The following is a 26,536-nucleotide window of genomic DNA, read 5'->3' as shown; positions in this document are numbered from 1 at the left end:
CAATGGAACTTCTTGATGAACATGGGCATCTTCAAGTTCTTTCTCGATCGCTCGTTCTTCGGGAGAGTCGACTTCTGGCTTGTCAGCGAGCCCGGCCATATACCAACATGTGCGAATGTGTCGAGGGCTGAAGTTGAGGAGAAGAGAGGCGAATTTCCGGATGCATGTGGCTCTGCAAGGGGGGTCGATCTTCAATCCAGGTCTTCCAAACTTTTTAAGGGCTATCAATTTTATTGAAAAAATCAATAAGGAAATAAGGAGCCCCTTCCTTTAACATTGAGCAAGTCTCCTCGTTGAGCCATGACTTATACTCACGCTTTGTTAAGTTGAAATAATTCATGTCTAAAATAAAATTTAAGTCCTAAAATATCGGTGATATTTTTTGATTTTCAGCCCTAAAAAGGGCTTTGACTCCATTGATTTCAACAGTGAATCCATGCTCTTTTTTGACAATTCTTGAATCGTAGTTTTGTCCACCGACTTGAAGGTTGAAGCGGGATGTCATGTTAGCTTCATAAGTTTCACCAAGAGCATTGAATGAGAATTTCTCGACAGTTGGCATATTACTTACCGGCCGGTTGCAAAACCGACGTTGAGTTGGCCGGAAAGAAATAAAGCTTGACATTTGTCAGGTTTAGACCTAAATTAACGTGGGAGGGGCAATTGTCGAGCAGTAATATGACCTTTCTATTCTGCTCTCGAAATTTTTTATCGATATACTTAAGTATATATTTAAAGATATTTGAGGTCATATACCCACGGTCATTTTTGAATAGAAGGGCTGTCTCTTTTTTGCCATTTTCAAGCTCAATTTCAAAAGAGCGGACAGTTTCCTTTTTCACGAAACCTTTTTTGGTGGTGTACTCTAAATCTTTGACTCTTGAAGTCTCTCCATTAAGAAGATTTCTAGGATTATTTTGGCAAATAAAAATCGGGAGAAATGCATCGCCACTGGCACTTATGAATGCTCCGCAAGAAAAGGCAAATTTATCATTCAGCTGCTGTTTCTTAGCCGGGTCGAAACCTTCCGGGAAAAGACCGTTTTTTTTATTTGCGTAGGGGTTAAACGCACTCTCGTCGAAATTTATGCGGTCTCGCAATTCATAATCCTCGAACATGTCCTTGAGCTCTGTTCTGCACCGCTCCACTTGTTCCATGTCGACTAAAAACTCCTTTCCGCAAATCCGACGGTATGAAAGATTGAAGTCTTCTTTGTAGCATTGAACCCAGCATTTCGAAAACGTCAACTGTTGTATAAATGTATCATCTTTAAAAATATCTCTTGATTGAACTATTCTAGCAAATTTTGTTATTAAAAGATTACTAATGATACATCTATGGGCCTCGGCGACGATCACGTCGAAAAGCTGCTGCCGGAAGTGCCTGTAGGTGTCTGAAACTTTCTTCTTTCTTGTCGTCCTCTTCGTTGTCTTTGTTTGGAGTAAGCTCTCTTGATTAATTATAATTCTATGGATAGTGTTTTTAGATGTATTAATGCTTAATTTCTCCATAGCTGAAGCAGCTAATCGCCTAGTTCGTAAGTCCTTATTCTCTTTCCACAGGTCGATGATCTTCTTTCTTTGATCAAGGTTCAGGAATTTCTTCTTCGCCATCTTCTCTTTGAATTCTTCTGTGTACTGACCTATAATCTCTTCTAAAATCTTCGGGGGCCTACCTGATCCTCCCATTTTACTCACCAAGAATACTTACTGTAAGAAAAATTTTCAAAAAGTACCGATATTCAATGAAACCAGTTGCCAAAAGAGGGCGTACTCAAAAAATCACCCGCCGAGAAAGGGTCCAAAGTTCTTTAGTTATCAGATAAGAATCAGTTGGACAGAAGAGCAAGATCAAATAATCTCTCGTTATCATGAGAATAATACAGAATGCGTAAAAATCATTTGCAATTGAATTGACAAGCTTGTCTTTCCTTCGCTCATTGTTTTTATCAATAAAAAAATTATCTTAAAATGCAACATGAACAAAGCACAGATTATATAGATATTATTTCCAAGAGAAAATGATTAAAATCAATATTAATGTCTTCAAAAATGCGCCTGAAAAAACGACTCGGAGATGTTTTCAAACTCGGGGCGAGTGGCGCAGCTAGGGCGCTGGGCGCGTGGCGTAAATCGCACCCACCGTCCCAATTTGGCGGGCGCGAGAGGCGTCCCAACTCAGCGGGAACTATTGTAGTAATTACGCTGATAATTTGATGGTTGTTCGCTGACGGTGACCTCAAATTGCGTCGTTGATCTTTGGACGATGAAGTTCACGGAGATGTTTTCTGTGGATGAACAGGATGTTCTTACAACAGGCAAACCGAGTTTCAAAGTCTCTGTAATAGTGTCCGAATAGGTTTGTCAATTGCGGTGTCGTTGGTGTGTATTGAAGGTGTTTGTGTTCTGGGGTGTAGGGCGCCCAGATTCACAATCTGTGTGAACCCGGTTCACAAATTTTTTTTTTAAAAGTACTAAATCAGGGTTCTGTATGTGCGCCGCGCCTGATTTTATAGAGAAACTCATTTTTGAGGTTATGAACTTTCTCTACAACCGCGCCTTCAGTCAATTTGAGTCACTTTTTTGACCGAAATTGTGAACCAACCGATTGTGAACCTGGGCGCTCGCCATCCGTGTTCTGGCTAAGATTGATACGGTTTGGTGATGTGCTTTGTTAGTGTTTTTTTTTTGGCAGGTCGTGATCTTGTTTTGTAGTTATGTTCTGTAGTTTTCGATGTCTCTAGTGAAGAAATGTTGTGTTGGCTGTGGTGGATGGCTTTCTCTCTTCGACCGGACCGTCAGCTCGACGCTTCAGTCACCATTTGTAGGGCTCGAACAAGTCGAACCCTTATGGTAAAAAATTTAAACACTCTGGTTAATTTGATAATTTGATTTATTTCCGAATATTCAGAATCTTGTCAAGCTTGTCGAGAGTCAGTTTGAGCACAGCTTATAAGGTGGTCGTAAATGGTAGTGCATAGAGACGCCCCTGGTGACCAGAGGATTGTGGATCGACTTATCGAACCCCACAACAGTAAAAACAGGTTTTTTTAATTGCTGCAAAATGGTGGATCACTTTTGACTTTCTTTTATTCAACATTTTTAGTTCTCTCTTTTGTGTCATGTAGAGAAAGGTCTGTTGTGTGTTAAATAAGCTTTTAGTGCCTTCAACATCACTGGTGGTGGAGCAATGACGGCGTAAATCCGGAATTTCCGACTGGTCGTGAAGAACATAATAAAATTGAAAAATGCTTACAATCTTTAGATCTGCAATTTCATCACTAAGGGTCCCGAAGTCATCAAGATTTTTTCCTATGATTTCAGTGTATTTTTGAGCAGCTGATTACTCCATCGTTAGTTATGGTTGTGACACCAAAAGCTTATTTAACACACTTTAGACCCTCCCCAACTTGGTGCAAAACAGAGAATTGAGATATCTTGACTCATACCTCCATCAATTTGAAGCAGGATAAAGAAAAAATAAGTCTAGAAAAAAGCCTATGTGAATAAAGTCTCTGGCCTATGTGAATGAAGTCCCTGGCCCAGAGTTCCAAAACACGCGTTCAAACTTGCGTTGAAGACAAGACAAAGGAAGCACAAGAATCAGCTTACGGAGTTCTCCTTGGTAATTCAGATATATATTTGGGAATCCCAATAATATTTTTTGGTTTCTTATGCGAGAACGGTTAGAGAGTACAGTTGGTTTCCTTTTTCCGGACAAATTTTGTCGCCTGGTCTTCGTAAAAATGTCCGGAAAAATGGGTCACCGGATAAAAATGCATGTCTCACCAAATATACTTAAATTTTTTCGAGAAACAGACATTTTCAGTCTAAAAGTCGATTAACCACGGAGAAAACTTATAGCTTCTCAGAATTGATGGAAATCTCGCCAACAAGGTCAACTTGGGCCCTAAAAGAATTTAATTTAGCCGTCGATTGCCTCTTTTTCCCAAAAAATTGTAACCTGTGAATAAAATTTGATAAAAATCCGGAAAAGTGGACCATGGTCGATTTTGGAGTGTTCAACTCAAAGGCCTTCAAATCTGAAAATTGTCCGGAAAAGGGGACTCCGGAAAATAGGAAACCAACTGTATATTATTTGAGCGCCTTCGATGCATTGGATATCAAAGCTAACGAAGATAACAGCGAAGAAATTGCTCGTCATGCTAGAAGCACTCTTCAAAAATATGGCATTCCTGAAGAGCAAGTCGAACTCATACAACTGAGCACAGCCGCTGGTGAGGTCAAAATTGGAAAACTCATCTCGGATTTGCCTTGCATTTGTATTTCGCATACTAACAATCGTCTTGCGGAACATTACGTTGAATACGCACAGAAGCATTTTAATTAGGATTCAACCTACGAAAAAATATTAAAAAATTCGCAGAGTCATCTTAAGGGTAATCCTATACATCGGCGCGGCGCTGCTCGCTCGATCCGCGCTCCGCCAGAACCTATTTTTCACTCGGCCCTAAAATCCGAACGGAGTGAGATTTTTTCAAAATTCAAAAAGATTCGTAATCCATAAACCCTTTTCTATTGCTCTAGCAAAAATGAAAAAATCGGCAACGAGGAACCATCTGAAAACCGCCGGTTTCCTTCAAAAGACATTTCCCGCCACATTTCTCATTCAAATTTCACGTAAATCAGATGGTCTTGTAGAGAATCGTCTGCTCTACAATTCCTGTTTCTTAGATTTTGATTCTGTGCTCTCAAAAATTTTATATGGTCATTTGAAAAGAGCGCTATTCTTTGTCGCGCCTCTTTGCTTCCTATTTCTCACGGCGCGCTCGCGCAGAAAAGAATGGCACTCTCTTCAAACTATCGTAGAGAATTATTGAGAGCACAAAAGAAAATCTAAATCAGAGGAATTGTAGAGCAGACGATTCTCTACAAGACCATCTAATTTTCGTGAAATTTGAATGAGAAATGTGGCGGGAAATGTCTTTTGAAGGAACCGGCGGTTTTCAGATAGTTCCTCGTTGCCGATTTTTTCATTATTGCTAGAGCAATAGAAGAGGGTATATAGATTACGAATCTTTTAAATTTTGAAAATCTCACTCCGTTCGGATTTTAGGCCGAGTGAAAAATAGGTTCTGGCGGAGCGCGGATCGAGCGAGCAGCGCCGCGCCGATGTATAGGATTACCCTTAAAAGCGATGTTCGAAAGTCGCCGCATTCACCCTCCAGAATGCCTTCGAAGTCTTTCTGGCGATTTTTATGGACGACCGCTTAATCCGCAAGATAAGATTCTTTTCGAATCGATCGATTACAAATTAAGAAAGCATAAAACGTATCGAATTCTCCAGGTAAAATTTAAATCCAATATTGGGAGACCCATTTTTTGAAAGCGTCATATTGGGGGCCCCAAAATAAAACTTATTTGTCGCGAACATCGGCCATCAGATGGGAGAAAAATCTCTATAATCTAAATGAAATATTGGTATGAGAATCTACTGACAGAGAATTCTCGTTGCCTCACCATCCACATAACTATCTTTTGACTTCGCCATTGCCAAGTTTCAATTATATACCGGTACGAGTAAAACGACTTATCGGAAACAAAATAATGCGTCTTAATCTTGCTCTTCAAAAACCTCGTCGTCAGTCGTTGATCAACTTCACTCTTTCCCAACAATTTTTGGGACTCCCAAATTCGGGGCCCTTATTTTTGGGACCCCCAAATCGGGGGCCCTTATTTTTATTAGCCCCAATTTTGGGGCCCCAAGTTTTCCGGAGCACGACTTACATGAATATTTTAAGCTCATCGTCGGCAAACTTGCGAGGGGAGCCTGTTCCAAACTCTGATAATGGCGTCTTTTGGGCTATTTCCGCGAGGCAAATCACGTGGGTTAAAAGACCGAAAATGAGGACCTTCGTACTTTCAAATTTTTCTTACAGAAAATTTTGATCAATGAAAAACCTCGTGTCAATTTAATAGGTAAGGTCTAAACTTTACTTGATAAATAACAAGATAGGTTTGCATTTCAAACTTCGGAGGAGAGAAGCCTCCTCCAGAGAATTTTGAAGAAAGCTCGTAATAATCAGAAGAGCTAGGAGCGAGCTCTATAAATTATAGACTATAATGAGCCATTACTAATGGCCCATTACACGCTTTTCTAGCATTGATATGTTCGGAGGAGAGTCGCTCTGCTTTGGGTCTGTACGGGTACCCTAGCCCTAAAGTTATGAAATTAAAAACCTCTCTCCTAATCTTTTCGCCAATAAATTTATAACTATTTGACTTTCGAATTTATGGGCACTCCGGGAGAATAATTCTGTGACAAAAAAATTTCTTGCGAAAACAACTATATTTCTGCAAATGGAAAAAGTGTTTGCTGCCCAAAATGACTTCAGGCGAGAGAAAATGACTGCTCCTGCCAATCCAATGAGTTCTCTAACAGAAGATGCGCACAAGGGCCATAGGTCTGTACCGTGCTTCATAGCCTTTTCGGTTCATCTTGTATTAACAAACAATCATTGTTAGAGTTTCTTTCAAGGCGCACGGTTCAAAGACCGACTGAAATTAATCTTTTCTCAATCTCAGACATGATTTCCAGAGTATACTATCTACGACCTAATTAAAGTGGATTTGCTAAGCTCGACGCAGAATAGTTCTGTTTCCAACAGAATAGTTCTGTTTTTTTCACAGAATAGTTCTGTTTTTTTCCCAGAATGGTTCTGTTTCCACAAAATAGTTCTGTCCACAAAATTATTTACCCCCTCCTGCTAAATTTAAGGAATACGTTTTTGCAGAGAAAAAGATGATTTTTTGAGAATAAAAGGTCCTATGTAATGCGTCTGCTCTGAGTCCTAGGCGTTCACTCTCTATCTGCTAGTCGTAGGCTCTACTGTAACTTCAATGAAGACACGAGGAAAGGTATTTTCCGAAAAGCGTGTATTGCGCACTTTTACTGTGCGTGGACTGAAGCAGTTTACGTAAAAGTGGCTGGGAAGAGCGCGGCGCGAGATCCTGATCAGATCTCTAACCGACTTTAGCACTAAGACCTCACAGAGAAAGAAAATAATATTTTAAAAATATTATTGGTCAAGAAAAAGTTAGAGCTGACACCCTCAACTCCTGTAACAAGCTAAAATGCAGGTATCTATAAATGGATACCTCGATTTTTTTGGGACAATTCATGAGGTTCGGGGTCTCGCAGTACCAAAGCTTTTGGTAATTCCAGTACCAAATTTGCACTACCAGTACCAATTAAAAACGGGTTTTTAATTGACCCCTATTGTTTGGGTAATCAATCAATTATTGGAAGCTTATAAAGTTCTTAGTCAATTTTGCTCAATTCCAGAGATTTCCATCTTTACGCCAGTTGTGTAACATAAAAAATAATTCACTTTCAGAATTAAGTCTAAAAAATTCAAAGAGAGTATAGGGACAAGAGAGTGACACGTCAAGATTTCCATAAAATTGAAAACAATGATTGAATCCTTACCGATAGGTGTTGCTTCGACCATCTCCTATTTAACTCAAATTATGAATTGATACCGTGGTTCTCCATATTAAGAGCGCCCAAGTTGGGTTAGGGTCGGACCCTTTACTAAGGATTCCTTAGTTACTAGGGGTAAGGGTTCTTAATTTGCGGAAAATCAAAAAAGGACTAATGAAAGGATTAAGGAATTTCCTGAAACCTGACAAAGGATAAAGGATAGGGTTTTTTCCTTAGTAAGGATTTACAAAAGGATTTTTCGACAAAACTTTTTATTTGTATGAATTACCTTAATTTCTTCATCACACATTTGTTTAAGTTAAATACAGTATAACTTAAAACAAAGGCAAACATAACTGAAATCAAGAGCTATATTTCGAAAAATCGTCCATCATTCTTCGATCTCAGCTATCATTAGACATTCTTATATGATTCCTTAGCCATTTTTCCTTAGTCTTTTTCCTTACAAAGGGTTTTAAAAAGGTTTTTCGTAAGAGCTGGTTTTCAAGTGCGTAGGTTAACTGAAGAAATCCTTTCCCAAAGTTTGAGTCAAATCCTTAGTAAGGAAAGGAAATAAGGAAAAATCACTAAGGATTTAGGGCCCTTACTAAGGGTCTCTGAAAACTGAAAAAGGAATTAAGGAAAGGGTTTAATTTCGCCAAAATCGGAAAAAGGGTAAGAAAAAAATAAAGGAATTAAGGCAGGGGTCTGGATTTTGGCCAAAAATGGAAAGCGAAGCGAAGCGAATCAAATTTTCGAAAGCGAAAGCGAAGCGAAGCGAAAATTTTTCTAAAAAGCGAAAATTTTCCGATAATATTTGACCTTCGAAAAAGTGTCCATTTTAGGTTCGCTTTCAATTTTATTTCTTTTCGGGCATTCGGACTCCCTCTCCGGAAAGAGCGAAATCGTGAATTTTCTGATCTAACTCAGCTGAAGAGGATGTGTGGCTCGAGTGATCTCCATTTGCCCAAATGCAGTTTCCCCAAATCACCGTTTACCCAACTTGGGGGAACCTAAATCTTGGGCAAACTGCAATGTGAATAAATGCCGATCCAATGCCGATCCCGGGTTATTGGACGTTCATCCCGAGACTGACGGTATGAGAGGCCAGAAATGACGTCTGAAAAGCCAGGATCGAAGTTGTTGAAGCCGGGATTGACTGTGGAGTAACCAATAAGTTATTGGCAATAGTTAAAGTTATATGAATCATATTACAGTGAAAACCCAAAAATTGACCGGTTTTCAGATGTAAATTCCCGAAACAAGCGGCCAAATTTTGGGTTTTTTGCCGGGTAGCCAAGTTTCCCCTTTAAAAATCAAAGTTTCGAAATTTTCGAAAATCGGCATGCTTTATAATCATTGATTTTCACATTTTTGATGAATTTTATTAAAATTTTTGCTTGTTGGAAGACATTCTTATAAGAATTTAGTCATTTTAAATGATATAAACACTTTAAAAAAGCTTAAAATATTCAGAAAGAGCATAATTTGGACCCAATTCTGATGAAAAATTTTCTATTTTTGTAAAAGCGGCCAAATTTTGGGTTGATTTGAGTTTCCAAAAAAGGCGGATTAAGACAAAAAGCGGCCAAATTTTGGGTGGGCAAATTTTGGGTTTTCACTGTATATGATCAATCAATTTAAAAAAATTCACGTCGCCGTTTGCCAATGTCGCCGTTTCCCCAAGTTCGGCAATCGGATATCTCTGGCGACTTGGGAAAAGTTATCCCGGAAAACAGTGACCACTCATCAGCTCAGCGTAGCTCACAATATATTATTGTCAATATTGGCTACTTTGAAAACATTCAAATGATCTCAGCAAAACTCTGAATAGTGCAAATTAAGTTCAATAAGCAAAATTCTCAGTTAAGCTTTCGCTAAAGCAGATGAAAATAACAAAATATTCAATTCTTAGAACGATTTGTTAAGAGCGAAATTTTTGCGAAAATTTTTGGTAAAAAGCGAAAGCGAAGCGAAGTGAATTGAAATTTCAAAAAGCGAAAGCGAAGCGAAGCGACTTCGCTTCGCTCTGCTTCGCTTCGCTCATGAGCGAATTCGCAAAGCGAATCCAGACCCCTGATTAAGGAAAAAGGACCCTTAGACTATCCTTACTGTAAGGATAGTATAAATAATACTGTATAATCTCAACATTCGGCCAAATGCCGAATTTTCATAAACTCATATTTTGAATGAATAATTCGGCCAGGTTGGCCGAATTTTTCGGCCGAAATTGAACGATTTTTGAATGAAAAATTCGGTCCCCAAGAAGAAAGGCCGCGTCCTAAACCCACTCATTTATTAAGAGTCTCCATTTTATCAGAAGAAAATTATCTAATCAAATGGTCCTAACCTCGGGGGTCCGCCCCTTCGGGCCTAAGATGCCGGGGTCTAGTCTAGGGTTAGTTAGGGTTACCAGGTAATTTGTTCCGTCATTTTCGCAGGTGCCCCCTAACCCTAACCTTTATTCTAGCAATACTACAATCTTAATTTTCTTGGCGAAAAAATGTCTTGGGGGAGCTGCAACTCTCTCTAAGCCGTCTAGGGCAAATCAGTTATTATTATAACGAGGCCGATCGGAATTTTTGCTGTAATGAAAAGTCGAATTACTACTGGTACTGTCCTAGATATTCGAATTAACAGAATTGATAACAAGCATTCATAGCCATTGCGAGAGCCCTCGAAAAAGAATAATGAGTGTCCACACAGAATTTCACTGGCCAAATTTTTCACCAGAATACTTTGTAAAATCTGCCCAATAATTCGGCCAGTTTGGCCGAATTTTTCATTCAAAATGATTGAAAATACAGACGAATAATTCGGCTATAGGTGGCCGAATTTTGAGATCATACTACGTTAGTAAGGAAAAAATAAAGGAAAGGAGTCCGACCCTAGCGCCCAACATAAACGCGTTTTTGTTAATGTTTTCCATATTATGTCATCTGCATAAATCCCAACTTTAGAGCGTTTTTAGGTATTTTTAATTAACAATCAGAATAACGTTTATTTTAACCGGAAAAAATCATTTAAAAAATTGTTTTCTACGCTTCTTTTAAGGTGAAATCATAGTTTCTGATTCAAAGATCGTATATATCCTTTGGGCGGGAAAAACGCACCTGCCGTGTTTCAACAGATGATGGATGCAATATTCCAAGAGATTCCGAGTTCCGAGCTTGCAATATATCTTGATGATCTCTGTGTTCATTCAAAAACATACGAGGATAATTTGCGATCCCTGGAAAAATTCTTTACGATTCTTCGGAAGATCAACCTCAAAATAAGAGCTGCTTTAACCGAGCTGCTGAAAACGTCAGTCAAATTTCGCGGAGCAATTATCGAAGAAGGATTCCGGAAGGCAAACCCAAGCAATGTCAAAGCGGTTCTTTAAATACGACACCCTAGAAACAAGAATGAAGCAAAAAGCATTTTTGGACTTCTGAACTCTCATCGAAATTTTATCCCTCATTTCGCAAGAAAAGCAGCGCAAATAACGTTAGCAATAAGAAACGGCTACAAATGGACAAACAAGGCCGCACAAGCTTTAGAAGAATTGAAGGAAGAAAAAGCTTCAAAAATAGACAAACTGAAGATTCCGACTCCAAACGAAGGTCAACACGCGGTCGAAACCGATGCAAACGATCAAGGTCTCGGCGCGGTACTTCTTTATAGAGCCGAGGAAAATCAATCGTTTCATCCAGTTGCATACCTTTCTTAGAAATTTGATGCACCTCAACAAAATTATAACACAAACGAAAAGGAGCTACTCGCCGGAAAACGGGTTTCGAAAAATGGTCTCATTACCTTCTTGGACGACCATTTCTTTGGTTCACCGATTATTCGTGTGTTAACTGGGCCCATCAGATAAAGAGCAGAAAATCGTAGATAGCTAAGTGGGTTGCAGAAATCGGAGACTTCGATTTTCAGACAATTCTTAAACCATCTAAAGAAATGGTGGTATCTGACTGCCTTTGTCAAATCGCAAGAGTAACTGCTACCGTCTCCACAATAAAAGCGGAAGAAATGAAGGCACTGCAGGAAATGGATCCCTTTATTTACGAAATTCGAAGGTATCATCTTTTGGATCGATGGCCAAATATAAGATCGAAGAAAATGCATTAAAGTGAATTTGTCACCAGCCTTTTACCCACAAACTAACGGCGAAATTGAAAACCGAAATCGCACTGTAAAGTCAAGGCTCAAAATGATGTGTGATATGGAAAATTGGGATAACCACTTGGCACTTGTTGTCCACCAGATGAATAGTGCGAAGCACTCTGTCACAACTCTCTCGCCATACGAGGTCGAGACTGGATTTTGTGGAGAAAACCCTGGAGACTCCTATGAAACGAGACCAACCAGAAACGAAGTTGACTTTCAAGCCGTCGAAAAAAGAATACTTTCAAATCATTTAAAACGAGCCAGCGAAGACACGAAAATTCATAAAATTGAGGTTGGCGATCTCGTTCTTTGCAAAAATACCGATCCGAAGGAGAGGCTGAAGAAATTTACCGGACCCTATAGAATAACGTCTTTTCGAGAACAAAATCTCAGTTTTGAATTGCTCAATCTGGAAACAAACCAATACGTCAGTCGTCATATTTCACATCTTAAACCACTCAAACAACGCCACGACAACAATCAAGCGGCCAAACCTGATCCACCTACTCCCCCGACACCCGAAAAAAGAAAGCGACGAAAATTCTACAGCATGCCGATTCTCTCGAGAATGACTCTACGAAGCGGCAAAGATGCTGAAGATATAGGAACAAATTCAAACGTACCGCAGACAAACGAAATCGAGACTCCTCAAGATAAGGTGAATTCTTCGATTCGCGATGAAATGGAAACAACGGAAAATGATGCCGTCGATGAAGACAAAGATTCTAGTGATAATGAGGATATAGCAAACGCAACAGTTTATGAAGACGCCAAAGACGATACGCTTACAATCGCATCGGAAGATACCGAAATTATCCAGATAATAGAGAATGGAGAACAGCCCGATAAACCTCGCCTGGTAGTTTCTCCAGTTTTTCAAAAGTTTAGCGAGCTAGCAGAAAGAACTCTCGACAAATTTTTTCGAGAGTACGGTATAAAAGTGAAGATATCCAAAATGTCGGCGATAAGAGGCATTTCAAAGCAGCGAAAGTTGGAGAAAATCGTTAAATGGATTACAGAAAACCGGCCCAACTGGGACAAGGATGATGATGTAATCTACATCATGAAATATTCTTCACTCCATCTTGAGAGGAAATTGTACCTCAATGTAATGATAATCCCCGAGATAAAAGTCTTGACAAAACATCTTGGACTCGTTGTTGATTTCACAGGGAAGGACAAGACGCAAATCATCCAGATCGTCAAAGAAAAAACCTTGGAAAAATTCCCATAATTTGCATGTACAATAAGCGGAAACCTCATCATCAACCCGAAAAATTTTGCGTAGACGATTGGGAATCATGCTGTAGAATAGAATCGTCTTATTCTACGAAATTTTGGAGACACGCAAACGGAAGATCTCGCAGAGATCGTTATTTTGAGTCCTTTGGAAGCATGATGACGTCATTCCCAACGATTCTAGAACACAAATGGAGAAAAAATTTGTATGTGATGACATAATTTCGGAAAAAGTGTATATCAATATACACCTTTTTGAAAACACAAAGAATCGCTTCAAGAAGTCAAACCAGCAATTCTAAACGCACGAACAAATCCTTGGAAAACGATCTTCACTCCTATCAGTCTTCTTAATTCCTACGATGACTCATTGGTATTCTAGAAAATGGAAAAAATCCGGAAAAGCGAGAGTCATAACAAGGCGAAAACTGAAAACTTGTCTGGACTATAAAATTATGAAGATAAACGATAATCAATTTCTGCAATAAACAGCCGATAGTGATTGGCAGAAGGCACATTTTCGGCTATCTGGATGCTGTCTACGATGAATCATCAGCATTCTAGAGAATTTCGAAACTCAAAAATTTGTAACCGGTTACAATTTTTGAAATTTAATCGTCGTGCCAAACAAAAAAAAGAAAAAGGAAGCAAACTTTTCATAATGCGAGATGAACAAGCACAGTGTTTACAATGTAAAGTTTATTATAATAGCGCAGACTCTAATCTACAAATAGGAGTGTCAATCACTCTTTGTCGAGTTGGGAATCGTAAGATATTTAAGGTTTTCGAGGTTGAAATACGATATTTCAGCCTTGGGAAAGTCCTCCTTGCTTAGAAAGGAGTTACGAGGAGTTACGTTTGGGATACATTTCCTCTTTTTCTAGTTCTCTTTGCACTGAAGATGGTCTAAAGGGCCGAAATCGATATGCAATAAACTTCACATTAATCATATAAATCATAACAAAGAATAATAATGAAAATTATTTTGGAATTCTGAAAAAGAATCCGGTTATATAAAAACCATAACGATTTTCGAAATTGGAACGATTCAGATTTCATAAAATATGGGTGTGGGGGGATGGGGACAAAACTGAAATTGATCAACTCAGTCTTGAATTTTTAAGTTCCCTGTTATGTCAAGCCCAAATTTAATTAAAAGCCAGGGAAGGGGGGGGAAACGGCCCTTGGGGCCGTCAAGCCCAAATTTTATTAAAAGCCAGGGAAGGGGGGAAACGGCCCTTGGGGCCGTCAAGCCCAAATTTTATTAAAAGCCAGGGAAGGGGGAAACGGCCCTTCGGGCCGTCAAGCCCAAATTTAATTAAAAGCCAGGGAAGGGGGAAGGGCCCTTCGGGCCGTCAAGCCCAAATTTAATTAAAAGCCAGGGAAGGGGGAAACGGCCCTTCGGGCCGTCAAGCCCAAATTAAATTAAAAGCCAGGGAAGGGGGAGGGCCCTTCGGGCCGTCAAGCCCAAATTTAATTAAAAGCCAGGGAAGGGGGAAACGGCCCTTCGGGCCGTCAAGCCCAAATTTAATTAAAAGCCAGGGAAGGGGGAAACGGCCCTTGGGGCCGTCAAGCCCAAATTAAATTAAAAGCCAGGGAAGGGGGGAAACGGCCCTTGGGGCCGTCAAGCCCAAATTGAATTAAAAGCCAGGGAAGGGGAAACGGCCCTTCGGGCCGTCAAGCCCAAATAAAATTAAAAGCCAGGGAAGGGGGAAACGGCCCTTCGGGCCGTCAAGCCCAAATAAAATTAAAAGCCAGGGAAGGGGGGGAAACGGCCCTTCGGGCCGTCAAGCCCAAATTTAATTAAAAGCCAGGGAAGGGGGGGAAACGGCCCTTCGGGCCGTCAAGCCCAAATTTAATTAAAAGCCAGGGAAGGGGGGGAAACGGCCCTTCGGGCCGTCAAGCCCAAATTTAATTAAAAGCCAGGGAAGGGGGGGAAACGGCCCTTGGGGCCGTCAAGCCCAAATTAAATTAAAAGCCAGGGAAGGGGAAACGGCCCTTGGGGCCGTCAAGCCCAAATTTAATTAAAAGCCAGGGAAGGGGAAACGGCCCTTCGGGCCGTCAAGCCCAAATAAAATTAAAAGCCAGGAAGGGGAAACGGCCCTTCGGGCCGTCAAGCCCAAATAAAATTAAAAGCCAGGGAAGGGGGGGAAACGGCCCTTCGGGCCGTCAAGCCCAAATTTAATTAAAAGCCAGGGAAGGGGGGAATTCACAACGCAATTTGTTAAAAAAGCGTTGAAAATAACGAAGGTTTTTGATCATTTTTCTGAAGAAAAAAAATATATTTTTCGTCTGATATCAATGAAAAATGCCCTCGGGCGCTTTTGAGACAATATTTTTTGAAATCTGCGTGCCTTAAAACCCCCTTGGGCACTTATTTTTAACAAAAAGAGAAAACAAAAAATTTCATTTTTTGGAACTTCAAATGGCTCTAGAATCCTATTCCCAACTCGTATGGTGATGAGTCATACATTTTTATAATCCCCAGATCATAGGGATCACGAGGGTATATATAAGACCGCTTCAAGTTGACCACCCCAAACCACTTGCCGGAACCTACTGTAAACTTTTCATCAATTACAGCCCTTAAACATCATCGTCGGTGACTTCCACTAGATCTCAGAGGAGAAAAACTTATTCCATTTTCGTCATAATTACGATTTTCGGAGAAAAAACAGACCAAACCACCTTGGAACCAACTGCGACCGGAAAATTGATCTTCAACTGACCCCGTGACCCGCCGATTACCTACAAAGATAACAGATGATGCGGAAAAGAGTGCGCCGGAGCAGCCTTTAAATGCAGCCAGCAGCGGTCAAAGATTCAGAACAAGCCAAAATGATATTACTCACAATCATTTTTTCGACGGCTAACAGCTACAATTACACCTTCGATTATTCTTATGGTGTTCTTTTTCGAGAGAACGAGCCTCTTTGGACATACAGTTTTTTTCCTTTTTTGTGGACCCCAAGTTTGTGGATATTTTTTCCATTGTAAGGCCTTTAAGTGGGACACTTTATAAAAGATGCTGTTCCAAGTTTGTGGACATTTTTTCGCGGAAAGAAATAAAAAAGACAATTTTTTTTGTGTTGAGATTAATTCTTGCTAATCAAGATCGAGTTGTTCATTGTTTACGAAAAAAAAAACAAAATTTAAGGTTGAACTAGAGACAAATGAGCCTTTGTCAGTCTTTCAGGAGCATAAATGCAAAGTCTAGAAAACCATTCGGCGTACTCAAATCTCGAAAAAAAATTTTAAGCGAGTTCGATGGGACATTTTTTCGGAAGACGTTGCCCAAGTTTGTGGACATTTTTCGAAAATTTTGGGACAAAAAATGTCCACAAAAGAGGAAAAGAACTGTATGACGCCGATATTCCCGTTAGAGTCAATGTGCTTCTGGACAGCCCGAGAGAGAAATTTCGAAGAGCCCTCAACGCTGACTGTGGGGAGGACGACTTGCTGGAAACCAAGCCTACAAATTTCTTAGGCCGAAACGGAACCGACTTCAACGAAACAACCGAGGATTGCCATCTTGATTCAGGACATTCGACTAGGTAATAAAAAGTTTCATGGGGAATATTTGACCATGAGCTGGAAGCACAAGCTCGACTCAAGCGGCTGCAAATGTTTAAACTCATTCAAGAACGCCTATCCCGAGAATCCATTGACATACGAAGAAAACCTGAAAGACGGATTCCCAAAGAACCCTATCCGACCACGCCAACCGTTTGATTCGTTCAAGGAAGCATTTTCCCATAACGTTTGAAGAATACCTGAAGAATGGACTACCAAAAAGCCCGGTGCAAACTCGAAATCGTCGCGCAGCAATGGCAGGAGGTGCAGTCATCGGAGGAGTCGCCATAGCTGGATCCTACGTATACACCGGTGTTGTCTATGCTAAATCAAGAGCAAGAGCTGCAGTTCTTGCTGCCGAAATAGAACTGGAAAGAAAAAGAATCGAGAAACTTGAAGAAGTGGTAGAAACTGTAAACGACAAGCTTGACGAAGCCGTCGAGAGTTCTAGTAGTGTCTTAGATACAGTAAGTAGAGCAGTTAAATAGTCGGTTCAAGTGTATAGCCTAGTGGATAACCATAAGGACAATCTAAGAGCGTCAAAGGATTGACGCTAATTGGGAAGAGTGTATTTTTCAACCCCACACTCTCAGTCTTTCGAGGATTATCGACCTCATCTTCCGGGATCTAATGAGTCATCTTTTTAACTTCACCTGGTTCGTCAACCCTAAAAGTATTTTTTTTATTTATTCGGCTTGGTTTTCGCATCTCTTTTTCTTTTATTTCCTCTTTTCTCTCTGCTTCTTCTTGCACTATGTCGACTAATATAATATTAGTAATATTCCTTTTGTCTCTTCATTCTTGATATCTCCTCTAAGACATTCGATTACTGCTTCTCTGTCTTTTATTCTCTTTGTATTGATTATTCGCACCTCCGTTTTCATTTAATCGCTCTTCGAAATTTAATCTTTTTTCTCTTATATTTAAGAGTGCCATATTTCTGATAGACTTCTACTTCCAGGTAAACTTTCTTTGAAAATTTGTGTTCTTCCCGTTTTGGTTTGTTTGGAGTTGGTTGCTTTACAATGCTTACTAAATTTCCTTCCTTAATTTATATAGGCTCCACTCCTTCTGGGTACTTCTCGGCTTTTTTTTATTTCTTTTTTCAGTTTTCTTGAATCGATTTTCTTAAAATTGCTAGCCGCTTTCCTTGCTTATTTGATTTTATAGCTTTATATTTTATTTAGTTCACCTGGAATATATACTTCGAGATAGGGCTTTATACCTGTAAGAATTTTTATAGGATTTTCCTTTTTCTCGCTGCGCGTCATGTTCATTTCAAAACAGATATATTCTAGAAGAGCTTGAAGTTCTAGCTGGGTAATTGTTTCATTTGGAGGTAATACGTTTTTCAAATTTAATACCCTTAGATGCTCTTGTATGCATCTTATATGCCTTTCACAGCAACCATTTGCTGGCGAATTTCTTGAAGAGGTATAACTCAGACTGATTCTCATTCGTCCGATTGCGTCTTGAAATTCGGGTGACGTGAACGAAGTGTGGTTATCCAAACGGATTGTTTTCGGAATTCCAAACATAAAACAGAGTGCCAAAGTGCTGCTTAATAATGTTTCCTTTCGTCCCCAACCCAACCCACCTCCATCTCATGTTAAAATTTATATTGTCTCTATTTTTAATTTTTTCATGGTTTTTATATAATTTTTTTTGTTAAGTTAACAGTCGTCGAATTATCTCAGAGGCCTGACTTAGGCTTTTTAATAGTCAAGACCAATTGAAATTATTTTTATCACTTTAGAAAGCTATTCAAAGAAAATGAAAGTTTTCGATTGTTTCCAAAAAATAATCGTTGGAAATATTGGAAGAACTCTTTTTCTTTTTTTGACCTCTTACTCCGAATTCAATCAATGAAGAGATACAAAAGCTCGAAGAATCCGAAGAGTACAGTCTGAGACGGATGGCAGAGCAAATGGTTCAAAAATCTTGCCTATCGCAAGAAGAGGCGGTAGATGACCAGGAAGCGCTGCTCGCAAAAACAACGTGTGCTCTGGGAGCGAAAATTTACGAAGAGCTAGAGTTGTTGGACATAAGGAACACGTTTCCAAGACTTTTGGAGTGCATAGAAGAGACGATCTCCGGTTGTGATGCTGGTAAAGTACCTTCTCGCACAGCACCAAGATTGATCTTCAACCTGTGTGTCGAGGTCAATAACAACGTGGGTTTATGCAGACAGTTCTTGAGCCTTCGGGAATTTATTTGTGACAACATTCAGCTCAACAGTAGAGACGGCAAGATCTAAGCACACTTGCGATTGCGAGTCCCTAGAATTAAATTGACAAGTTGAGTGCTCAAATATATACTCAAATGTACTTCTGTTTGAGAAAACTACCGATGAAAGTAAAGCATTGCCCGGGAAAAAAAGATGTCTCTACCCCCTGTGACATCTTTTGGCCAAAAATTGGCGCTGTTGTCTCAGCCATAAATGTCCTCACCGCTTTCTCACTTTTGACCAAAGCAATGGAAAAACTAAATAAAAATAATTTTGGTGGTGTTTTGTCTATTTGATGGTGCATAAGAATAAGAATTTTTTCAATAAAAAACAAGAGACCACACACGAATGAATGGAAAAAAAAGAAAAAAGGGGAATCGAGCTCGCGCCCAGCGCTTACTAAGCGGGATCACTATTCACTCAGCTACACTGATTTGTTCAGCTCTTAAATTTATGAGGGTATATTGCTACCTTTCTAGAAAAGATATCAATAAAGACGATTTTCGATAAGGATTTCTGAGTGAAATTTTTACCCCCTTTTTTATTGGCTCATTCGAAAGAGCGTAAAAAGTTACGCTAGAAAAACCGAAAAAATCTTGAAAATTTCGAAATAATGACGTCATCGCACGTGATTGAAGTCCCAAAAGTACCGAATCGCTCCTACGCCCGCATTTCCACGTGCTCTGAGCTAGAGGGGCATGCGATACATGAAAATGATCGTCTCCTCGAGCTCTAGGTCAGCATCTACTTTTCAACCCCTTTCATCCCTTTTTTCAACCCTTTTCTTTCGAAATTGAAATTTTTCAATAAAATCATCGCCTTAGGGTAGTTTTTGGCGTAGATTAAGAAAATGACATCAAAAACTCTTTTTAATCCCTTTTTTATCGCTTTTCCAACCTTTTTTTAACCCTGTCAAATATTATTTCGTAATAAATTTGCGCAACAAATATATTTGCGCATTTTTCTATTTGCGCATTTATTTATTAATACTTCTATTTAAAAATAATGCGCAAAAACGGATATTTCAAATCTGTCTCATTGATGATTGGTTCTGGCCTATCAAATCAGCGCGCTTGTTCCAGCGCGATCATCTTCGCGCGATCGTCTCCGCAGAGCACCCACGAGGATTGCGTTTTCTCTTCTTAAATCTTTAGCCTGTATCCAAGAGAAATATTGCGCATCTTTTATACGATTTACTTTCAGACTGAAATGCAGTACCCATTCGAAAATTACGAAAGCCTGAAGGTTTTCATAAGTCACAAGGACATTAAAAAATCGTCGAAAGAACCCTTGAGAAAATGCCATGTTTGCGGCGATACTCTTACGAAAGCAAAAGCAGTGCTTCATGGTTCCATCAAACAAGATGTTCTCGATCACTACAATGCATGCGAGAGAACACGACAAATTTTCGAAGAAACAAAGAAGATAGATGTTTCCGCTCTCAGAAATCACGTAAAGTTCCAAGAAGGACCAACATGTTCTTTTTGCGGCGAGAGAAACCTGAATAAAGATGGGTACCTTCTCCTCCACTACAATTTTTGCGCAAAAGCAAAAGAGATTCTTGACGCCAATAAGAATGCGCAAAATTTTGAGTCGTAGCAGTCATTGACAGAAAACTTAGCCGGTAATCATTTTAATTTTGCGCAAAATTTTTATCGTCATTTAAGGACTTGAGGCTGGTTCTGAAACGGAACGATCCTCGTCTTCTTCGCATAGTTCTTCCGGTTCCAGTCAGGAATTTATTCCTCAAGCGACTATTGATAATTCAACAGATGAAGATGAACAAAACGAGATTCTCAATTCGACAAGAGAATCATTTGGAGAAACAATGAGCCATCTTGGAGGCGCGAAGAAAAAAGTGGTTGAGAAAGTATCGCGCGAAATGAGTGATCAAATGAACATCTTCTATGAGACACGCGCAATTCATCTTCCTGAAAACTCCTTCAATGCGCATATTGCGAAACACTGGCATTCTGTTTCGAAGAAGGGAAAAATCCAGATCCTTGCAGCTTGCTTGCCAGAAGAATTTCTCGGAGGCTGCGCTGATGAAACAGTTCGGAAATATCTCTCATATTTCAATAGAATTTCGAAGAAATACGCAAGAGAAAACCACCCTCAACTCATGACAAGAGGTCATTTTGCAGAAGCGCTGGAGCTAAAAGAAAAGCAGCTTTATGATATGGATAACATTGAGGAGCCAGAAGGCCGTCGCTTGCGCAAAATTGATGATGCGGACATCCACTATATCTTGAAATACTTATTTTATTCGAGCGATGAAAGCCCAGAAACCGACGTTTTCGAAGCATTCAAGCACCGACTCCGCGCAAATACGTCCAAAATTTCTTCCGAGTCTTTCTGAGTCCTCAAAATCGCAACCTTTATGGTATCCAGGAATTCGTGAAGGACGGTAAAGACAAAATTCGCGTCGGTCGTCGTCTCTGTCATACCAAATTCACTCTTCTCTGGGAAGAGATGAATAAGCGCCGAGTGTTGGAAGACAAGGAGGAGATTTCCGCTTTTCATTTCAAGAACCTGATACCTAAGATGTTTGTTGAGCCCCGCGTAAAGGATCAATTCTCATGCATCTGTCCACCGTGCTACAACCTGCGCAATATTTGTGGAAGAGGTAAATGCGCATTTTTAGGAGGAAGCTCCAATTTTAACTTTGCGCAAAATTTTGCGCAAAAGTTTCTTACCTTCGATTTAGTATCCGATCTTCTTTTTCACCTCGAAATAACCACGCGAAAGCTCACTCTAGAAGAAACGCTGACATTTCTTATGGCTTCGAAAGGATGTAAACAGCCGCTCTACCAAGACCTAGGAGTATTTCTCTCTTCCTGCGCCAGCTTTTCTTGCCAATGCTCTGAAGAGTCAAGTCTCGATTTCTCCGAGACTCTTAAAAAATATGAGAGAGTCAAGGAAATCATGGAAGACAAGGGTCCATATGATATGATGACCTTCAAGACAAAAATCATGTCGAAGCTGGCAAGAAAGCGCGATCATGGAGTTCTGAAGGATATTGCGCAAACAAAAGCATATTCCGCTAAGGTTTTATCCCTTTCTCGTCAAATTTAACAGAATTTTAGGGTCTGATTATCGAACTTACAAAGTTGGCGCGAGATGATCTTGGTCACTTAACCCAAACGATTCTAACTGCGCATTTATGTTCGAAGCTCTGCACAGGCGAAGTTCACCCAAGAGAAGTTCTCACCGCTGAAGCAGATTTCGCTGGAGAATTTTCCGCTGGGAAGACTGGTGGAACTTCAACTCAAGCTGTAAGTTTCATTCGCCGCTCTATAATTCTGCGCATTTTAAAAACTTCAATTAATTTTTATTTTGCGCAATCTTAAAATAAGTCTAGAACACGCTACGCTCTGGTGCAGACAAAGATGAGCTAATTGTTCATACGCTTATTCTTTGGGGCTATCGAATGTCCGAAAAAACGAGCTGGATCGAATCCGCTTCAATTCAACCCTGATGCTTTGGAGAAACGATACAATCAAAAGCGCAAAAAAAGGACCGCACGTCGTCAAAAAGCACTTCCAAATGGCCATTCAGTACGCAAGGGAGAACAACATCTTCGATGAGTTCCAACGCGCGATTCTTCTCACGGATCAAGCGGGGGTACGAGTTCATATTTTTGCGCAGATATAAATTTCTTTAGGACTATAAATCTCAGAGAGTTCTCTCTGACATCAGTGATGTCGAAGGCTGGGGAATGCCCATCACTAAAGTCTTCAAGCAAGCCCGCCACGGCAAATCTACAATAGACGCCGTTGGCGGGCGGGCTAAAATCGCAATGCGCGCCGATGAGATGAACGGGCTTTGCATTCCGTCTGTCGAACTGAGCGACTATGTTCTCCAACTAAACGAGAAGATGAAGGACAAAGACAAGGACGATGGGATTTTCATCAATTTTGCGCACGATCCGAAGCAAACTGACCTGCAGATTTTGCGCATCCACGACGGCGTTTTTAACAAGATGACCAAGCTCCAAAAGAAAGACAACGCAGGAAATGCTATACAAACGAGTATGGCTTCGATCAGAATGGTCAAATGCATAGAGATACAAAAAAGAAGCCGTGATTTCATCGAATTTTCCATCAGCCACAACGTTTGCCCCAATCTTTGCTGCTTGTTCGATGACACTGATTTTTGCGCAAACTGTACATCATATAAACTTGTTGCTAACTCTGCAGAGTTCTCCTACGACGAATAGAATAAATACAAGTCATCATTACGAGGATAAATTTGCGCAATTGAAAACTTTGCGCAAGTCTGTAATTTTGCGCAATTTTATAATTTGCGCAATTTTATAATTTTGTGCAATTAACCCTATGCGTGACGCGGGTGCACTCAGTGCACCCGCTCAAGGTTTTCTGTCAATTTCTCTCTCAATTTTCGCCTGAATTCAAAAATTTAAAAAGAATAAGAATCTACGTCAAAAAACACGTCCAACCTGCTTCGTAACATTTTGAAAAAATCTTATTTAGTAAGCTAAAAACGTAAAAATGTCGTAATTTTGCTATTTTTCGTCTCGAGAACAGCTATTTTGATGCAAGTTACGTAACTTCGAGCCCCTTTCGCCGCCGGAGAAGGGGGTATTCCGGTCTCGGAGACAATAACAACAGCGAATTTGGGCTGTTTTTCGTCGAAAAATGGCAAAAAAGAGCAAAAAATTGTTCTAGATGGGCCGGGTGCACTGAATGCACCCGCGTCACGCATAGGGGTAGTTTTGATCGTCACGCAGAGGGTTAAACAAAGGTTAAAAGGTTGACAAAGGTTAAAAAAAGGATTTAAAAAGAAAAAGAAGGTTAAAAACAGAAGGACATATGATTAAATTGCGGCGGCCTTAACTTTTCATAAATTTGAAATTTTCTTTATCTGCGGTAAAAAAAGGTTGAAAAAGCGATAAAAAAGGGATTAAAAAGAGTTTTTGATGTCATTTTCTTAATCTACGCCAAAAACTACCATAAGGCGATGATTTTATTGAAAAATTTCAATTTCGAAAGAAAAGGGTTGAAAAAAGGGATGAAAGGGGTTGAAAAGTAGATGCTGACCTAGAGCTCGAGGAGACGATCATTTTCATGTATCGCATGCCCCTCTAGCTCAGAGCACGTGGAAATGCGGGCGTAGGAGCGATTCGGTACTTTTGGGACTTCAATCACGTGCGATGACGTCATTATTTCGAAATTTTCAAGATTTTTTCGGTTTTTCTAGCGTAACTTTTTACGCTCTTTCGAATGAGCCAATAAAAAAGGGGGTAAAAATTTCACTCAGAAATCCTTATCGAAAATCGTCAAAAATGTTAAGAGAAAAAATTTTCAAGTATAAAAAAATAAATAATAGAAACGTAAGGAACATAAGGGTCACGATTTGGCCCAACAATCTCATTTTCATTCATCGAATATAAATTTTTTTTTTAATTTTGATGGCAGAAAAGCGATTAAAATTTAAGGGGCTTGACAAAGGCTGGGAAAAGGCTGAATTGATCATTCTTAGAAAAATTTTCATTATGAATAAAATTAAAAAAATATTAATATTTTTGATGTGAAGTTTATTGCATATCGATGCGAGAGTTCAGTGAGAAGATTTTCTTTTCGGAAAAAGGGAATTTCTCCAGCTGGCGGGTTCCTTCGCCGCGGAGGCTCCGCGTGGTCCTTCGCTTAATGAAAAAGCGAAACACGCACACATGGTATCGCTTATTCGGGCTCGAGTCCAGGGCAATCCCCTACTTTCATCGGTATTCTGTTTTTAACAAACTTATGCATGATTGCTGCCCGAAATGGGTAAATGCGGTCTTTGAGGCGCCGCCACACAGCGCTACCACATTTGCTTATATATATATATATCCTGCAATCCTATCTGCGATAAATTATTATTCTTTCTTGGTCTAATAATAAAAACACTGCTCTAGTACAGTTTTTAATGGAATTTTCGGACATCAAATTTTTGGACAATTTTGCTATTATAAGGGGTTTTCTTGGGCACTTTTCAAAAGTGCCCGTATCAAATTTTTGGACATTTTCTGCGCCTTATTTTTAAATTTTCTGTTTTTTTGCCAGATATGACGTTTTTCTTATTAAAAATCTTACTTTTTCTTTGAGAAAGATAAGATTGAAGGTTGTATACACTTTTGAATAAAATTTTTGTATTTTTCTACGATTTACCTTCTTAAAAAATTTTAAAAATGACTGAAATAGTTTTACTTAAACTTAAAAACCTCATTTTCCGGAATTGAGCCGTAGGAAGACCCTTGCTGATGAGCCATAGGACAATTCAAAAGTTATATTCGGAAGAAAAATGTAATAAATACCAAAATAATTATAAATTATATAATTTATAACTTTTAAAGACTAATAATATTAAACCTCATTCCAAACAAAATCCGGCACATGCCGAATAAGTTCTTGCTGTATTTCTGATCCATCAACATTGTATGAGTCACTTGCGGTATCGTCTATGTCTTTTAAAAGAGGAAAATTTGAGAAATATTAAATAACATACCCCCTCCCTAAATTTCCGCGCAATTCGTGGTATTTCGCCCAAGTTTACGTTTCCAGGATGTTGCTCCACAGAAGTCGTTTTCATCTATCGTACTAGCATAACGGTCAATTAAATATTTAGAAACTTCACTGTAACAATAAACAATATTTTTATCAAAGATAACATGAGATAGAGCTTAAAGGCCTTATATAAAAGATCATCCATTCTTTGCCCGGAGCGGGCAAAACAAGTCTTTTGCGCACTCAGAAAGTTAACCGACTAAGCCGACCAGCGCCGCGAGCGCAAATTTGGAAGCACGCAGAAAAGTTAGGAGAAGAAATTTTGAGGCGCGCGGAAAAGTTAAGCGGCGTAAATTTGGGGGGTTTTGAACAAATCAGGAAGAGTAAATTACGGCAAATGTACCAAGGAATGCGCGAAACTTGGGGGTGAGGTATGTTAATGAGTGTCACTTAGTTTATTGTGTCTAACGTTTTCAACCAAAAGCTTTTTTCCAAAAAACCTGAAAATGGCAACATGGGCAACAAGGGCAACACCCCTTCAAAAAGAATAACAACGCTTGCTAGAGATTGAGGCGGGAGAGTAGAGAAAGTTGGTCTCCTGCAAAAATGAGTTCTTTACCAGATCATCAGGCCCGCATCAGGCTTAGCATCGCTGATTCTTTCTCCAATCAAAATTTTATATTCATCGTTGTTGCCACCCGTAAAAATCGTGAATCAGTGAGGTTATCTGTATTATTAGTTCTCACTTCGCTTGGAATTGATATTCATTGCCCATCAAAGTCGACAGATCAAATCTCGTTTATGGGAACTTATTTTTTGGAGCAAAATACATACTGTATGTAACGTACATCAGACAGAAATTGGTGCGTTGAGAGCTCGGCTATGCTGTGTTTCCTGAATCGGAAATTCTGACTGAGCGAATGAAGAACGCAAGAGAATTCATTAAAAACAATTCTAGAATCGCGCTTTTAAGAACGACAACAACTGACAGTTCTTAATTGGCGCAAGTGCTCAAAACCTGAAAATGGAAACAAGGGCAGGTGGTATGCGGTCATGTGGGTATTATACCCGCGTTCACTGTTCCCCCGAACATGGGTATTCAATACCCACGTTCACACTTACTGGCGAACGTGGGTATTTTCCAGGCTTTTTGAAAACAGTTCTGTTCTAGAGCCTCATATGTTTCGATGAAGGCGGGAAACAAACCGATTTGCGGACGTACAAAAAGGTTCATTTTATGGCTCTAACTTGAAAATTTTTGGAGAATCCTTCAAGACTTCATACTGTCTCCGACTGAGGAACCAGCTTCGGCTGCTGACCGGGCTGTCCTACACCCTGGACCCCCACGCTGGACTTGTCTTTTTGAGGTTTTACGTTATGTTTCTAGAGCAAG

General features: G+C 39.7%; 1 protein-coding gene across 1 annotated transcript in view; it reads right to left on the bottom strand.

The window, feature by feature from the left end:
• LOC145710759 (adenylate cyclase type 10-like) overlaps positions 1–26,536 on the bottom strand; it is a 95,616-nt gene that overhangs the window by 28,610 nt on the left and 40,470 nt on the right. The window contains exons 3-4 of the mRNA XM_081788481.1: positions 25,009–25,103; positions 7,450–7,474 (exon numbers count right to left, since the gene is read on the bottom strand). Of these exons, the coding sequence (XP_081644607.1) occupies positions 7,450–7,474; positions 25,009–25,103 (120 nt within the window). The remainder of the gene's footprint in view (positions 1–7,449; positions 7,475–25,008; positions 25,104–26,536) is intronic.

Source organism: Oikopleura dioica, chromosome YSR (genome assembly GCF_907165135.1).
Source record: "Oikopleura dioica chromosome YSR, OKI2018_I68_1.0, whole genome shotgun sequence".
Classification (NCBI taxonomy): Eukaryota; Metazoa; Chordata; class Appendicularia; order Copelata; family Oikopleuridae; genus Oikopleura; species Oikopleura dioica.
This window is presented reverse-complemented; position numbering and strand designations above follow the sequence as displayed.